The sequence below is a fragment of the Pinus tabuliformis genome, chromosome 5_2 (assembly GCF_031772625.1).
Source record: "Pinus tabuliformis cultivar Carrire ecotype Pingquan chromosome 5_2, CPIR1, whole genome shotgun sequence".
Taxonomy (NCBI): Eukaryota; Viridiplantae; Streptophyta; class Pinopsida; order Pinales; family Pinaceae; genus Pinus; species Pinus tabuliformis.
In genome coordinates this window covers 328,226,854-328,245,727 of record NC_142306.1, presented here as the reverse complement: position 1 = coordinate 328,245,727, position 18,874 = coordinate 328,226,854, and the positions used below count along the sequence as shown (strand labels likewise).

Sequence of the window (18,874 nt, the reverse complement as noted above, 5' to 3'; positions counted from 1 at the left end):
ATACAATTCTTTTTCTTACAAAGAGTGTGCACTAGTTCTCTCTCTTTCACTTGGATGCAATGGCTAATTCGGATGTGAATTGTCTTGGGGAGGATATGTTTAACAAGGAGAGACTTTCTTGTTGAAAAATGCGTAACTAGGTTCGATCTTCATTAGTATGAAATGTATTATTGTATATATAAAATGAAAAAGAAATATTATTATTATTGGAGCATCGGTTTCATGCTCAAGTTCTTTTATTTTATAGGTCAAACACCCATTGAGTGCTTGCTTATAGGGTTTGTCCTAGATATAAGAGTCATTCTCATATATGGAAGACCCTATGGGCACATTGTAAATTGTAAAAGAAAAATTATTTTGTCTTGAAAATGTCAAAATACCTCCAAGATCAAGTCGGCATACATGAGCTGTCAAGTCAGCCTAAGTGAAGAGACATGTCCACCCTTAAAGGAAGCCTATATATATACGCTGAACTCGTCCTCCATTTGGATCATTCACTCACTCATCTCTCATACGAAGAAGGAAGCAGTAGAAGGACGAAGAAAGAAGTGTGAAGAAGAAGCCAAAGTATTTTTGGGTCTCTCTACTTTCTTCTGGAATGCGAAGTTAGGGTTTTTGCACTTAGGAAGTCTAGAAGTTCGATTTTGGAAGCAAGAAGAGCAAGAAGGCAAGTGAAGGTCCTTTAGGGTTTCCTACTAGCCGTATGACTCAAATCAACACAAGTGAGCTCAAGGGAATATCAAGGTCGAAGATATTGCAACAGGTGGTCGAGGAAGACTTGGTATTGGAGGGTACTTGTCTGAGTCTAGGTCATGGTATTCATCAATTGAAAGATCTAAAAGTTAAGAAGAGATTTTACAGGTTTTCCCCTCAAGAGGAGGGGTTTTGGCCCTGGCTTGGAGCCTACATACTGTGTCATTGTTCTTACTATTTTGGTAGTTGTTTGATGTATTGCATATTGAACTAACAAAGATCAAAGCTAATAAGTAAAAAGCTAACACAAACAGTTATCAAGTAAATAGAATTAACATACACATTGCATTATTTTCCTTCCATTTTGCATTATTTTCTGAAATTAGGGTTTATCTTGTGCCATATTAAAAATTGCAATATCATTTATGAACTCCCATTTCTTATTAAGAAAAATTTGTTATCAAGTATCCATAAAAGGAACTAGATTGCAACATTTGACCTTAAATCTCCTAAAATAGAAAGCCACTTGGGTTTGGAGGTGAAGCAAACTCTCTCTCCTCTCTATCCAAGGCCCTTAGCCTTTTGACTTGTTCCTATTGACTCCAATGCCCAATTGATTGAAGGCACTAGTCATTATGTATCAATCAACTTAACTTTTCCACCTTCCTTTCTTTTATAGTAAACTAGGGTTAGGGATTGGTTAAATTTGCATTTTATAGCCAAATTGCACTGATATGTTATTATTACCCAAAGCTTGGTATTGGATATTTTATTGTTAAAAACGCAAACTCTATCTTTTTCATGCATTTTTCATCCCTATTGTTAGGATTGATGTCTATGTCTTATTTGTTGGCTTGTGCATTTGCATCCATCAAAAACATATTGTTGACCTATCCCTTGTTTATCTCGTTTGATAACATGAACGCCCTTGTTGATCATACCTTTAAAAGGTTATTTCTATTGTTATTGTAAAGTTTTGCATGCTTTAAAAACTGCATTCTTTTGAAACCATAACTTATATTAGCAATCCATAACTTGATGGTGGCTAGCAGGAAGGCTAACTTGAAAATTCATAGAAAACAACTTGACCTCTTAGGATTTTCCGGTAGTCTCATCCAATCCATCATTTGTTTTTCACCCCGAGTTTATCTTTATTAAAGATCTTTATAGGGTGTATAATTTGCAAGCTCCTTAAAGAGCCATTTGGCGTAGGGTTTTATCTAACCTCTAAATTCTTGTTGGAGAAGTCTCCCTTTTGTTGAAAAGTGTAACTAGCTTCAGTCTTCATAATGACATGTAATTGCGACTTTTGTAAATGATGTAATGAATAAAATAAAATTATTATTGTAAGTCTTGCTTCATGGGTTTCATGAGCAAGTGATTTTATTTTAGATGGCCCCCATTGAGAGCCTTAGGATTGGTCAGTAAAAGTCAAAGAGTCTGTCATGTATGAAGAGAGCCCTCCAACGATAAGCACTAATACTCCTCCTGATGTTGGCCTCAATATGCATAAGAAATTCATGTCAGCTCAGCTTATATGAAGACACATCTATTTGAGATGACACGTCAGCGTATATACATAGACAAACTACTATATATACCCACCTCAGCCTATTCCATAGTTAGAGAATTTCACATCTCTCCGTAATTTTCGGATGGGTAAAAACAAAGAGAATGTTCGAATCTCCAGTGCAGACTTCACATACCTCTGAAATTTTCAGTAGATGAGACAGCAAGACAGTTTCAGATCTCCACAGAAAAGTCTCTTTGTATTTCAGACAGTATGGATGACAAAATATTAAAAGGAAATGGATCCCTCTAGAAGCTCGGATCACAGTAAGGTGGCAGCAAGACAGAAGCTCAGATCACAATGGCAACAAGTCTAAGGTGACAGCAAGACAAAAGCTCAGATCAAAGTGGCAGTAATCTCAATGAAGAAGCTCAGATCTGTGAAGTGGACATAATCACAGCGAATATAATCACAGTATAGATGATGATCTGTAGTACTTCTGTCTCGGTGCTATATGAAGTGCAAGTAAGGCTTCATTGATGACACAACAGTTTGTTGTTGGTAATACTATTGTATTATCTCTGTGATAAGGGCTCGTGAAGGAAATAGTGTTTTCAAGGCAGTAATGAAGATCTCAAGTCAATGATGAAGATCTCAGTGGAAGAGGAGTCAATAAAAGAGGATTGTCAAGAGAATGTGTGTCTTGGTCTTAGAGTGGCTACTAAGTCAAGGATCTTGGTCTTCATATTCGTCAATTGAAATCCCTATAAGAAGAATTTGTGTCGGTTTTCCTCTCAAAGAGTGAGAGGTTTTGGCCCTGGCTCATAGCCTGCATGTTGTGTCTCTTGTCTATTTATGTTTATGCATTGGTTATTGTTTGATGAAGAAGAATATTAATAATCTAACATGAAGAAGATCCTAATCTAAACAAGTAAAAATCATTCACAAACAGTCACTAATCGAAGAGAAATCACCTAATGCTAATGTCATAGATTTCTCAACATGGTATCAAAGCTAAGTTGCAAAAGTCAAAGGAAAGGCATCTGATCAAAGAAACACTCGAGGATCGAGTTTCAAGAAAGGCATCTAAGCAAGTCGAAGGTTATCAAAGCAAAAGATCAAGATCTACATCGAAGAAGCAGTCTACAACAGCAAAAGTTTTGGATCCTCTAGTCATCATCAAAATACCACAAAGACCCTCATCAAGTTATCTACAAAGCAAGACAGCTCAAAATACTTTGAAGGCGAAGATCACATTATCTTGAAGAAAGTTGAAACCCTAGAAGCATTTGTGATCTACACTCATTCACTACCAAAGAAGGTGAAGTATTTTGAAGACAAAGAAGGCTAGAAGGCATTGCCATCATCTTCAAAAGCTACAAAGCAAGTTCCCTCTCATTGAAGCAAGGATCCTCTCCTTGTCCTTGAAGAAGATCATCCAAGGAAGAAACAAAACATCCTCATTAATCACCATCACCAAAAGGAGCTAGATCAAAAGGTGTTGTCATCATAAAAGGAGTAATCTTCTTTACTGAAGAAATTCCTTTTTTTTTCAAAGAATATCATCCAAGAGGAAGCACTAATACATCTTCTTCAACCATCATCAAAGTGATCAAGTTGAAGATTTCATCTTCACTTGTCAAGTAAGTATCTTTCATTCTTTAATCAAATTTGGTAAAATGACTTCGTGTTTGCAAGGAGATCTATGAGCTGGTTGGGTCATCGAAATTCCTTGCATGAAAAAGGAGGATAGACATAGTCCTCAAAGAAAGTGAAGTCATTGAACACATCAATGAAAAGGTCTCCTCTGAATACATGGAAAGGGATTCTTATGAAAGGTCCCCTCATATAGCAATATTGGAGACATCAAAGAGATGTATATGATAAGCTCGTAAGGCTATTCTTTGAAGATGCGATAAAGAAGGTCACATGACTTAGATCTGATCTACACAAAGTTGAAGGTATCAAAGAATGAAGGGATATCTTCATAAGATCTCAATTGCGAGATCTGGGAGAGATGATAAGAAGATAATCATCATTGTTCTAAATGCACTAACTGATGAACAAGGTAACAAATATCCATGGGGATAAGAAAGTTACCTCATTCGACAACTTGTGGTTTCTATGCAAGATAGAAGAAGACATGTTGAAGGCAAAAGTGTTGAACGTTAAAGGACTCAAATATTTGCAAAACGGAAAGGGAAGTTTGAAAATTTGTTCCTCAGAAAAGAAAGAAGAGCATAGTTGAGATTCAATGCTATGTATGTAAAAATTATGGACATTACACGAAAGATTGTCCTAAAGAGACAATATCAAAAGAGGAAGAGAAGAAGCTCATATCGCCGAAGAAGCGGAACCGAAGAGAAGAAGTCCAAGAAAAGAGGAAGTAAGAGATCTCTACTATGCTAAGATAGTCTCCCTCACAAAAGGTCTTGTCATAGCTCCTAAATCTTTTGTTATAGGATATGGCTATAATAAATTATAAGATGCATCGTGGAATCATGGAAGCATTAGAAACAAGAGCTCGTGACATCACCATAGGGAATCATGAAGGACAAATAGAACAAAATCCATGGGAGTCAAATATGAAGGATATAGCTCTTGGGAACCTCATTGCAAACTTTAGAAAAGGAAGAAGTCATCCAGGACAAGGCTCATCATATATCAAGTCAAAAAGGAAATATATGCCGGATAGGGATATACAAGATCCTCAAGATTCTCTGATAGAATCCCCATAAGAGGGTTCACCGATCTAGAGAGGAAGCAAGTGTTTCATCAGGGACTCCAACTTGTGGAGTTCATGGAATAATGGTATGATGACATAAGAAATGTAGCAAATAAAGGGGTTGAAGATCTTTTCAATCAAGAAAGTTGTTGAAAGAAGCCTAGATGATCTATAGGTAAATGAGCTGTGTATGCTTGTATTTAATACTATAATGTCATGTCGTATGGTTGCAGGTAACATGGATCACTACTTCTATCTTGAGAAGCATGATCAAGGGAAAAGGATCTCCTCCTCTGAAAGGATGCAGGAAGGCATAGGTCACACTAGATGAAATCAACATAATATGTCCTCATATGAAGTATGAGGTGGTTGACTAGAATTAAGGACTCTGATTGGAAGCTACTGGGAATGGAATGTGTGAAGAAAGAAAGGAAGAGATCGTGAGATACGCAATCATGATAAAGAAAATAAACATCCAAAGGACCAAGAAGATTTGACTAGGAAATCTCCCGGAAAGATATGAAGACTTCGATGGAAGTCTGAAAAAGATGGAGACCCTTGAAAATGGATATCTTTGGGAGATGTGTTAACATGTATGCAGGATGTTGATACCTACAAGAAGATGTCATGATGAAAGACCATCACAAAGGTAATTTTGATTTAAGTCTTCATTTCTTATTTTTGAACAAATATATGGATGGCCTTATGCAGGACTGCCAAAGAGAAAAATTGTGGATGACTTCCAAGAGGACCATATAGAAGGATGTAAGATCCTTCCAGAAAATCTAGCATGAAGAAGGCAGCATGACATGAAGCAAGAACAGATGAATACGAATAGATCACTTTTTGATGAAAAGAATAATGACATGACTGACCCATGGATGAAAGTGATGGATGATCTATGCCCTATGAAGAAGCCACAAAGATGAAGACTCTTGGACAAAGAAATTCATGACATCGAAGGAAGGATCTCTTCAAGCAGCTAGTCGAGGAGTTGTTGTAGGTCCCTAATTAAGAGGGAGCCTGGAAGCAAGTTTCTTACTTGGAAGAAACTTGGAAATTCCTAAGCCAAGAGGGAGATTAGGTACATTCCTTCCATAGGAATGAGCACATTCTATTATTGGAATTTGATATGTCCTCCCTAATTAAGAGGAAGAGATAGACACATCATTATGGTCTTCACCTGGGAAGACAAAATGGAGAAGACAATGTTGGTAGATATGATGAGATGCACTATTATAAGCTAGAAAAATAAGTTATGAGATAGCTTACCAATCTGATTCTTCTTATGAGAACTTTTCAATGAAGTCATGTCCTTGTACCTGTGGCCAATTATGAATACCTCCCTAGTTAAGAGGGAGTGTTGAAAGTTGTAAATCATTTCAGCCTTCATAATTGTGTTTGAACTTTGAACCATGACTTGGCATAATTATTATTGTACTTGTCAAAAGAAAGAATAAGAAAATATATTTTTTGAAGAATATTCGGCAAAAATCACATAGAAAAACTTTTGTCGACACGTTTCGAACCATCCAGTGTGGTTCATTGTCAGGACAAGTTGAATGAGCAGATCTCATTTAGCACATTAAATAGATAGGGCAGAGAATCCCATGACTCAACGGCTAAAAAACAACAGCTAGAATTGACTGGATAACAGCTAGTTTGACTATGATAAAGGGAAAATATTATTAATATATATAATATGGTAATATGGTTAGTTTTATTTGTAATTACGTATTTATTTTATTTATTTATTTTTTTTGTGTAAACTATTTGTCTGTTAATTTTATTTTAATTTACAAAAATTAATTTTAAAATTAATCTAATTTATAGTTTAAAACTAATATACTATTTTTAGTTCCTTAAATTAATTTTTAATATTGTAATATTTTTCTTTTTAACTCTTTGACGAATATTTATTAAAGTATATATTTAATAAATATCTATTACTCTATTTTTGGCGTTTATAACTAACTAATAATTTTGAAATTAATTTATTTTATATAATTTTTAATTTAATTCATTTTAATTTATATTTATCAATATATTTGCAATTATTTATTTTTTGATTTACTTATTCTAGTATTGTCCACTTACATTTTAATTTTAATAACCAAAAATTTCCTATTTAAACAAACAAACAAACAAAAAAAATTATATATATTAATAATATTTTCCCTTTATCATAGTCAAACTAGCCGTTATCCAGTGAATTCTAGCTGTTGTTTTTTAGCCGTTGAGTCATGGGATTCTCTGCCCTATCTATTTAATGTGCTAAATGAGATCTGCTCATTCAACTTGTCCTGACGATGAACCACACTGGATGGTTCGAAACGCGTCGACAAAAGTTTTTCTATGTGATTTTCGCCGAAGATTCTTCAAAAATTTGATATGGATCACAGAAGTCTCAATTCAATAAAAATATATTTTGTAAAAGAAAATATTTTAAATGGGTTTCTTGCCCATTGGTCTCTTGTCCTAGGTCAAAGCACCCATTGAGTGCTCTAGGGTTTTGTATAAGAGTCAAAGTCAAGGTCGTGATGTGAAGTCCCTTGGAGGGCTCATGTATCAAAGCAAAGAAATGTATTTTATGTAATTAAAGAGTCTAGGACCCACCAAAACAGTCAGGTCGGCCAGCCCATGATGTCGACCTAGAAGAGGCATGTGCTCCCACGCAAAAAGCTATATAAAGGGAGGAATTTGACCTCCTTCAAATACACACATTTCATATACTTCTCTCTGATCTGATCTAAGGAAAACAAGAGGTGTGAAGGAATTAGAAGAAGGCAGCAAAGAAGGAAGAAGTCAGCGAAGAAGGAAGGAGCTAGAAAAAAAGGCAGCAAATAAGAAAGGAGTTTTTCTGTGGAAAGATAAGGTTTCCACAGGTCCGAAGTTCGCAGAGACAGTGACAGATTTGTGAAGCAGATTTATGGGTGACTGGCCTGATATTTTGGTGAGTAGTCTTGTGTCTTGGTCTTGGAAGTCTTCATTGAAAGAAATTCTATAAGAAGAGGATGTTCTCTAGGATTTTCCCCTTGTGGGTTTTGCCCTGGCTTGGAGCCTACTTATGTTGTTCTCTGTGTTGGTGATCTTCCTATTTGGCATTTATCTTGATTATGTTGAAAAGAACATAATAATGATAACGATAAAGCATTAATATATCACAAGTAGATGTCAAGTTAAAGAGAAATCAATTGTTAAAAACCCTCGACAGTTTGCCCCGGATTTCTCAACACCCAGCACCTACTAGCAATAGAGCAAATCTACAGTCTATATTAACATCTTAACTTTATGCCCACAATTTGGCTCCATGATGCATTATTCTTGATGCACCTCATTATTCTTTAGTAATTTAATATCAGATGCATTTTTTCAAAATACAATTCTGCTGACTAAATTAACAAAAAGGGAATAAAAATGCATAACTGCAAAAACAAAAAAATGATGAGCAACACAAGACACTTACTGTCAAGTTTAGGCATGTCACCATTTTCCTTCCCAGAATTTTGAATAGCCTCTTTCATAACATCAAGGTTCTTACGAGGGGCGATGCCCTTGTCATAGAATTCTAACCTTTCCTCAACCTGCTCTCGAAGTTTCTCACCAAATATATTTGTATTCACCTCTGGTAAAGAAAGCTCATTAGTAAAAAGCATGAGTAAATATCCACTTAATCCAATTAAACTGAGGTAAAATACCCAAAACTGTGTAGCATATACTTACCAGAGAAACAATCAATTCGAGAAGCTATGGAACATTTATTTGCCAGGTAACGTGATATACGACCTTTATTTCGAGTAGAGGCCCTCCCAATAAAAGAAGAATGAAAAATAAGACCATATTTTGGGGTGTTTCCACGTGTTTTAAGTGCCCTGACACATCCACACAATCTCAGTACCCTCTGAAAAGCCGCAAAAACTATGAAAATTGCCAGTTTAGACAGAAACAGAAAGCCAAATGCAGAATGCACAGAAGAAAAATGAATCAGTAAATTGCACAGAAACCTGAAAAGAGCCTTCTCGGCACCAAGAATCTGAAGAGTTGATGCTGGACATTTTGCAAGATTTGTAAGGCTTCCAGCATGAGATATCAACCGAGCACCCACCATTTCACCAATCAAACTTGCAAGGTTTGGAGCAATATCTTGCATCTTTGACACAAGATAAGAATGAAGCTGCTTTCGATATTCTGAAAGTTCTATAACCCTCTGTGCAAACTGCTCAATGTTTATTAAGTCAATTGGAGAGATGTCTTGACCTGACATAACAAATCATAAGTATAATATGTCACAAAAAGAATGAATCAGCAATTACAGCAATCCACATAATGTAATTTCAGCAAATGATCAAAGTTTTCATCCAACAAATAAAGGTGTACCCATGGAAGCCTTAGCAGCCTCAATAATATCCTTAGCTTTGTCTTCATCACCAGTTATATCTGTCAACTCAGATATGGCATCCTCTGACAAAGTGGACTTGTCCTTCACATATTTTGCTACTCTTGCATAGATATAGTTGTCATTGATAATCTTCACCAGCTCGGGAAAATGCCATGAGTACCACTCCCTATAGATATGCCACTAAATTAGTTAGCAATAAAAGGCCTAAAAAGCAAGAGGCATCAAATAATACATTACAAAGAACCATATCCATCACAGTATATATTAATAGAGCAAATTCATATTATGATATTTAAAAACAAAAATTAAGCAACTTAGCAAATTGCCCAAGCGATCAGATATTTATTAGGAAATAATCAGGAGTCAATAGCTACTCTATGTAATGTTTTAAAGTCACTAAGGCTTAGTCTGTATAATGAGTTTGAAGCTGGTCGATACTTATCTTAGATATGGGACTTAGCAATATTGGTGACCCAGGTTCAAAACCCATGGGGCATAGAACTCTGGAAATTAAGTTGTTAGCCAAGTTTGGCAGTGTTCCATATGCAGCATTCACTAAATAAAAGTGCATTTCTCTTGGACAAAATATAACAAATGTGCTATAACCTATGTTACATCGAGTTTCTGGTATGTGGAGATGCATGCACAGCACATCTAGAGAATCTCCCAAAATTTCAGAGGATGACAGGTACAATGGGGGAGAACAGAGAAGTGAATCATCGTAAAGTATCACTCTCCAGGTTCTTTTCTGAGTGGGATAAGGAATGATAGAAAGAGTCACAAAAATGCTTCCAATGACTGGAAAGCCTTGGTTCTTGTTTTCCCTATCATTGGTAAGTTTTTAGCTTGGGGGTGGGAAAAGGAAGACTTGTCCACATTGGGGCTGGCACCATATTACATTGTGGAAATAGCATATTCCTCAGATAACCTGATCAATCTCCCACATAAGCTGGGTCTTTATACTCTAAATCAAATTGCTGACAGGAACTCTACAGACATGTAATGTGTTGTGGTTGCAAGGTGATTATGCTGTGTGGTGGACCACATATATTGAGGAGCTAAGAAAAGGACACATAAGAATTAAGGATGAACCAGATAGTCTGCATTGGTCTATGAATAATCCTAGAGGATATTACAATGCCAGGCTGGAATATTTGGCTTCTGGAAAAGCAAGACACCAGGTGGTGGTGGACTAAACTCTCAAAGGCAAAGGCTCCAAAAGAATCCATCATCTATATGTGGCTGGCACTAAGTAATAGGATCTTGAGTTGAGAATTATTGCAGAGAAGAAAAGTTCAGGGTCCTAGCATCTGTGCTTTATGTAAACAGTGAAGAGACAATCACACATATGGCCATATATTGTCCTTATTCCATTCAAGTCTGGAGAGACATCAGGCGGTCCTTAAGTTTACAAGACGTGTGGGATGGAAATACAACTGAAAGTTGCTTGCAGATATGGTTTCAGAGATGAGAACTCAAGGGCAGCCGAACAATTCCTATCCTTGCTCTGTGGGGTCTATGGCTAGCTCAAAAAGCTCTTTTGGTTCAACAGAGATATATCCCTCCTTTCCAGGTTTCTGCCCAAACTGTTGTTTTACTTCAAGCATTAAAGAAAGATATAAAACCTAGGAGTCCTCACCAAGTTGCCAATTTTCAGATCCATAAGTGAATACCTTGCGGATTTTTTGATAGAACTTGTCAATGTGAGGACCTAAGTAACAAGACACCTCCAGACAGGGCTCGTGCCCCGTATCCTAAGTGTTGGACACAAACACGCGAGGACACATGTCCAATTCACGGGACACCTACCAAACACGTATCCGACACATGCCCTCACCATGTTCCCCATAAAAGAGGCCTGCACCATATAAAGACATGTTTTCCCTTTCATTTGAGCTCATTTCACTCAAAAGGTTGGAGGTGTCAAACAGTTTGGAGTTTAGTTGAGGGTTGTTGTGTACTGTTAGAAGGGATCCCAGGTGTTGTGCAGGTGGATTTGTCAACCAATCTTCAAGTTTTTTCCTATAGCAGTGCCTTGTCTTCCTAATTTCATAGAAATCATGGCTCAATCATCAAGGGCAGCTGAAAAAAGTTAAAGGAAAGGGAGGGATGCCCCCACTGATGTTGTTCTCCCTCCTTCATTTTCATCAGGCTCTGCTAGTGCTCCATTTGCTAGAAGTGGGGCTTCCATAGCAGCATCAAATGCTGAAAAAAACATTGTTTTAGCAAGACAACAGGCTAAAGAGTGAAAGTTGTATGATTGAATTTGTATTGTGATCATGTAAAATCCTAAATGTTTTTAATTTATACATTCTTAAAAAAAAAAAAATTGTCTATATTTCATTTTTTGTATGTGTAATTTACTAATTTGTTTATATTTTTAATATATATAACAAATTTGTGTGTGTGTGTAATGTGTCCTCTGTGTCCTGTTTCTGTGGTCACCGTGCCTTGTGTTGGACACTTGTATTTCTGTGTCATCCGTATCTCGTGTCATCGTGTCATGTGACTTAGGTGAAATATGCTTTGGATGGTTTATTGTTTCTGAGTGAGAGCCATTACTCCAAATTCAAAGCATATTTAGTTCGTGGACCAAACAATTTTACTGAACTTATGTCGCTCAGATCTCTGATTATGTTGACTGAAACAAAGGGGATGAATATCAATAAACTACAGGTATTCGGGGTTTCAATGTTAAATTGAATGGTTGAAATATGATCTACAAATTCAAAAAGTTACATTAGAGCCACTGGCCACGCAAATTAAGGATATTACAGGTCTGTTTGAATTGATTTCCTTTTCACACATCATCCAACAACTGAATGAGGAAGCTTACTACAGGAGCCAGGCTTCTTGCTGCCAGAAGAGCTGTATGATGGGTTTGTTCATGAATCCAGACACCTTGTGATTATTGTTTCAGTTTTTTCCAAGTCACATCTGCATATTGTTTCTGAATATGTTTGATTTGGCTGGATGACTCTTACTAGTTCAGCCAATCATGTGGGGTCTGTTATGCATTATTGTGGGTATGTGCTGGACATTATAGTGGTATTTTGATTTTGGCAGTCAATGATAAGATACCCTCTTCCACTTGATGTATTGTGTCCCTGGGCACCAAATTAGTTTGAACAAGTCTGAAGTGTGTATCTCTGTTATAGTCAGTCTAGTGGGGACTATAGTTTTATGATATTGCTGTTGAACGAGCTCGTCATTATGTCAGTATTTTCTTTGACTGTCGGTATTTTACTATACTCACTGTTTTGATGTAATTGTGCATTGGCACCTGAAGAATGTGTTACAAACTTACATATTATTCTTCAATATAAAACATGGTTTTTTCCTTGAGAAAAAAAATTAGAATGGAAATTTTAATTGTAAAATGCAAATGTCAAAATGCCCAATATTAAAAATGATAAATTAGGTCACAAATATAATAGTGACTAAGTTTCAGATTCCATCTCCTCATGTCTATCTGCCTCCTCTGTGGTGATAGAGACATACCATTGCCTATATCAGTTGAGTCGTTGACCTAGAATGACTTATCCCTTCTTCTTACACACACTCTTCACTAGTAGCACATTATAGAACAAGTCCGTAGTTGTGAAGCCCTCCATCAAGTTCCACAACAAATATTTCCAAGTGAGTGGAACTGATTGTGCTGTGTTGGTCACGAAACCTTTAGTTGTGAAGCCCTCCATCAAGGTCCACAACAAATATTTCCAAGTGAGTGGAACTGATTGTGCTGTGTTGGTCACGAAAACTTTAGTTGGTTTCCCTTGCAGACCACAGTCAGTCGACAACTCAACACAGCTCACAGTAAACTTTACTGTATATTTTAAAATCACATCTCAGTGTTTGTGGTGATTCACATATCATCAATGAGTAGGTCACATACAGGAAGTTCTCTCCAACAATAAAAAATCAAGGACTCATGATTCCATCTAGCCTCAGAAGAATAGCTTGGTCATCTATCCACCTACCAAGAAAACTAGTAAAGGAAATTACCAAAATACAAATATCACTCTCTGAAACAGAACACGCACTCCTAGCCCTGCATGTCACATGTTTAGTGTGTCAGACACTTTGACATTTGGACCTTGGACAATCAGTGTCTGCATGTCAGAAAATCGTGGGAACCATGTCCTACGCAAGTACATGTGTCCAACACTCAAACAACAGGTGTTCTGACATGCTGGGTGTACTGACATTTCAATAAATGCACCCTGATGTGTGTTTGATGTATCTCTATTTTATCAATGTTCCAAAAAAATAAATCTTTGTCTATTTTATCTCAAGGAAAACCACACCACCTTTACCCACTGGTGGTCCGTAAGGAGCAAGGCCTTCACTCCTGCCAAATGCCTCTGGGTCTTGGCCTTGCCCCTTACAGACCACCAGCAGGTAATCCAGGTGGCATGGTTTTCCTTGAATAACGGTGATGAGTCAGCCTGCATTCGCAGATAGCAGCCAGTGATGGCTGTCCTCACTGCTAGTTTGACAACTAAATTATGATAGGTTTTCCCAGTGTGTTAATAAATAAATAAATATTAGTTAGTCACCAATCACAAGAATTTTCTTGTTGAGCTGTTATACTATTTCCAACTGTGACTTGCAATGGCTGAGATAATGATGAGCACATAACAGGCAGTTGGAGACTTTGCATCTAAGGCATTCAAGAGTTCACAAAGATTGTGCATAAAATAGGAGAAGACATCAGATAGTACAACAGCTACATTACATGTCTTCAGCTGCAATGCTGAGGTGTCTATAGGGTCCAGAGACTGTGAGAGTGTGGAAGGGGGGTGGCAACCTAAAACTGGCTTGTAGAGAGTGTACAAGGGTCAGCAGATTGGATTGCACATCTGATCACCAAGATTTCCCTTTCTTAATAATGCTAGTGCAATTTTTTGCTTGTAAAGGAAACGATGCGAGAACAATCATTTTTATTGTTTGCCCCTCTTAGTTATAGTAATAGCTAAGTCGCATGACAGGTGGACACACCAACATGGGTGTCCAACACAGGACATTTAGACCCCTTAAACATGATACAAGGAGACATTATATATAGTGTCCCCTTGTATCATGTTTAAGGCATCTATACACACACACACACAGACACACACAGCAGATTGGATTGAATATCTGATCACCAAGATTTCCCTTTATTAATACTTCTAGTGCAATTTTTTGCTTGAAACAGAAACAACAGAAGAACAATCATTTGTATTGTTTGCACTATAAGTATATATAGTGTCCCCTAGTATCATTTTTAAGGGATCTACATGTCCTGTGTTTGAAACCCATATCAGTGTCTCCACATGTCATGTCACTTAGCCTTTAGCTATAACTATAACTAAGAGGGGGCAAACAATAAAAATGATTGTTCTCGCGTTGTTTCCTTTACAAGCAAAAACTTGCATTAGCATTATTAAGAAAGGGAAATTTTGGTGATCAGATGTGCAATCCAATCTGCCGGCCCTTGTACACTCTATACAAGCCAGTCGTAGCTTGCCATCACCCATCAAACTCTCAAAGTCTCTGGACCCTATAGACACCTCACCATCACAGCCAAAGACAAGTTGCAATGTAGCTGTTGTGCTATCCAATGTCTTCTACTATTTTATACACAATCTTTGTGGATCCTTGAATGCTTTCGATGCAAAGTCTCCAACTACCAGTTATGTGCTCATCATTATCTCAGCCATTGCAAGTCACAGTTGGAAATAGTATTACAACTCAACAAGAAAATTCTTTTGACTGGTGACTAACTACTCGGTGTGATGGAAAAGAGAAATAAAAGAAATTAAGCATGTCTCTCTGTCAAAGATTTAGTATTCATTCCCTCTACATTGCATCTGTATATTCAGTCAAGAATCAAGACCAATCTTAAAATCTCAAATCTATTGATATTTTCCTGCACATGCTCTGAATCTCTATCATGGTCATATTCACAATCTTTTTCCAGGTAAGAAAAACCTTGCAGGGAAACCCAAGGGATGCTTCCCCACATTTGTGGATGACGTCCCTAGTAAACCTGTCAAAGTAGACAAATGCAGCCTATGTCACATGGTTCGAGTTCAAGTTCAAATTCGACAACTATTAAGTTCAATTCGAATACGAATTTTTAATAAGGTTTGGATGAAGTTCGCCATTAAATTCATATCTATATATACTACAATATTAAATCGTCTAGATATATTTTTCAAATTTTTTAAATACTAAAAAAATATGTATAGCTACTAATAATTATAGTTATATATATTTTAATAAATTTACTTTTATAATTATAACATTTAGTAATTCCTAACACATATATTATACATTATAATGGGCTTTATACATTTATAGATAACATATTTGATGTATATATTAGTATGCCTATCTTATAAAAATGCATCTCATTGTTCGTACTCCCTCTCAATTGATTCTTGGAACTCTTTCCTCTACAACGGATGAATGGCTATATCCATTTGCTGCTGTAAATACTGCATCCCCTCATGCACCCCATCATGAAGATCGTGTGCAGGTTTCTAACTATTTTTATGTTAGGGAGCATCCTGGCCCCTCTATTGAGAACCGTAGAGATATTCTCTAGTGCTTTGGCAATTCCCCCTGGAAGAAGATGCATTTCTTGCGATAGATTATGGAAATGTAGTAGTATCATTCAGCTTTGAACAGCTTGTATTAGAAGCTGATGAAGACCCTGGTTAAAAGATTTGCTTCAAATCCCAGAGGAGAACGCTTCAGACGCTGAAAAGCAAAAATTATCATTTGACATGTAAAATGGGACAACTGTGAAAAAAGTGAAAAAAGGTAACCTGGTGCTCTTGTCCATGTAATTCAAGTCAACCTTGGAAGAATTTGTAACCCTAGTTGCGTATCAGAATAACCCGCAACGCTGTTAGCTCACTTCATTGTTTTTTTAGGTTGTTGTCCACAAATTCTTTTCCGAGAAGCAGAAAATTCCACATGTCACCGTCACGCATATTTCATGCCCTTTTGATTTTTGAACTCACGCAATCCACTGAAGCTTGTGCCAAATTTGTATAGAGTTCAGATCTCAATTAGAAAATCAAGCATTAAATCCCGAGTCGGATACTTTTTCCATATGAATGCTTTATGAAGCTGTTTAACTAGACAACGATGGAATTATATAACTGAGAGTTGGTTAACTATGGAAACAATTTGCAGCCTCCTGCACACTTTGCAGTGTGTCTGTGATTAGGAAGAATCTTTATCAGTCTATTGCCACATGAAATGCTCATTTTTCAATAATCATGTCCACAAAAGCGCCTGAATGAAGAAGGTGTCATCATAAGGAAATCTGAGGTTTCAAGTGTCTCATTGTTGAAGAATACTGCCAAATGCTCACGCAAAGAATGCCCAGCCAAAACTTGTTTTCAGATTTGGGATTTTGAATGACAAGTGTACTAGTTGATATGTTGCTTCAAAAGCCAGTGTGGAGATGCTTGGTTTTTATCTGCATGATTACTTCTGCAACGAGGCTCTTTAAAGCATGACATGAAGTTGAGACAAGACTTTTACTCTGCCAGCTGGAGCTGTTGTAGTTGTTCCAATATAACTGGTGCATAAGGTGGATGTAGTTTATCATAATGGTACTCAGTTTTTTTGTGTAGATTCACAATCCTTATTTCCTATTGATTATCTTGGAGATCATGACTTTGGGCCTGGATAGTATGTTATGAAGAAAGGTCAAGAGGAGGATAGGCTCTTAATGACAAACAAATGGGAAAGAGCGCACAGTAAGAGTGAAATAGCTGAAGCCTGTGGAGTGCTCAGGATATCCTGGTGAATTCAAAAAACAGAAGGTGTCACATTTAGAAGTGTGACAACTACCAATCAAATCACCAAATATCAATTGAAAATAGCAATCAGCACCATAATCAAAGTGAATCGAGCTAAATGATGGCATCAATTGAGCACATCCAAACACAAAATCAGCAAGGCTACAAACAGGCAGAGGTTGAGATTTTTTAGGCACAGGATCAGCAATCCCAATATTCAAGGCAACAAAATCTACAAGTCAAAAAATACTCCTAATTTAGTGAACAGCTAAAATAAATCCAGCACCACAGGGCGCACTTGGCAGCATGGATTAATCAACCTTTGATTTCAACAACCTCAAGCATTCCATAGCTATTGCAACCTATTGTTTTAGTTTATCTTTTAGGATTGTAAATCGATTTTCTATTTCCAACAAACTAGGAAGAGATGGTTATTGTATTTTTTGTTATTTAAGCAATACTCTTGTAATTTAAAGAGGTTGGACTCTGAAACAAAGACTCTTTTTTGCTATGTGTGATCAAATTACTTATCTTTTCAAGTGCCAAGAAGACTAGGATATTATGTTCAATGATACAGAGATTCTTGTGATGGTATACTCAGTCAGTTTTCTTCTGTGATAGTTTCCTTTCTATGTGATGTCATTTATCTTTTATCTTCTGATGTTTAAATGAGATTATGTGACAGAATTCATTAGTTAATGCTCTGGTTCATATGGTTTAGACACTTCCACTCTTTCTTCTAAAGCTTGCACGATTCATGTTTCATGCCCTACTATAGTGGATTGTTATCTCCTTCTACTACCATTAAGATGATGTTTGATATGTCTACAGTTTGCCATCTACCCTGCCTATGTCCATCTTGATTCATACAGTCAAACCTGATTTGTTGACCCCATTGCCCAATGGATTAATTGTTTTATCCCCAACCAAACCCTATTTCAGCACAACCCTACTGAAGATCTAGCCATTGTTTGAAGACACAGCTAGTTGCTAAGCTTAGTGATTAGGTTATTAGAGAGAGCCCTCTCTGGATTGAAGGGGCTAGCCTTCAATCTGCAAGATTGGTTTGAAAAGGTTACGTTAGAGAGTTTTCTGTTACAGCCAAGGAAATTTTTTGAGTGATAACATCTCCTCTGCCCAATTTGATGGTTAGCCTTGTATCCTAGTCCCATGGGATCTCCTTTAATGGTTATTGGCTTTAGGGTTGGCAATAAATGGGAAATCCCGATTTTGGTTGTGTGGTCCCGCTTCCCGATACCATATACATCAATCTCCTCCGCTCATTATAACCCCATTCATCATATTTCCCATCTGGGTCGACAAAGGGCTAGCCTCCCCTTCCCCTTGTCCACACTTTGGGTCGGGCTTGGAACGATGCCCCGTGGTTGATGCAACTAAAAAGAAAAGAAAAAGCATAATTTGGCCACTTTCAACAAAAAAATGTACCACAAAATGCAAAAGATGGCCAAGACATACAAATTTAGCATGTGGGCAAAAGTCAAACATGAGCTCTAACCCTTATCCATGACCATCACCCTGGTTCCTATGGGCCCTAGATGAGCCCACTCCATCATTAAGGAATCCATGATTGTCCCAACCCGTAGTGGGCGATGAACTGCCCCACCTTAAAGGGGGTTTCCACTGCTGTATACTACACATCATGCTCTCATCCCCTGGAGCCCCGAGCAGTTATGACGAAAAATCAATCAAAGGCAAAAGGCATATGAAGAAGGGTGGAAAAA

At 37.1% G+C, this 18,874-nt stretch overlaps 1 protein-coding gene across 1 annotated transcript in view; it reads right to left on the bottom strand.

The window, feature by feature from the left end:
• Positions 1-18,874, bottom strand: part of LOC149158833 (nucleolar protein 56-like) — a 78,670-nt gene that overhangs the window by 15,975 nt on the left and 43,821 nt on the right. Inside the window, exons 5-8 of the mRNA XM_089436330.1 lie at positions 9,306-9,493; positions 8,933-9,185; positions 8,652-8,800; positions 8,395-8,553 (exon numbers count right to left, since the gene is read on the bottom strand). Coding sequence (XP_089292456.1) covers positions 8,395-8,553; positions 8,652-8,800; positions 8,933-9,185; positions 9,306-9,493 — 749 coding nt within the window. The remainder of the gene's footprint in view (positions 1-8,394; positions 8,554-8,651; positions 8,801-8,932; positions 9,186-9,305; positions 9,494-18,874) is intronic.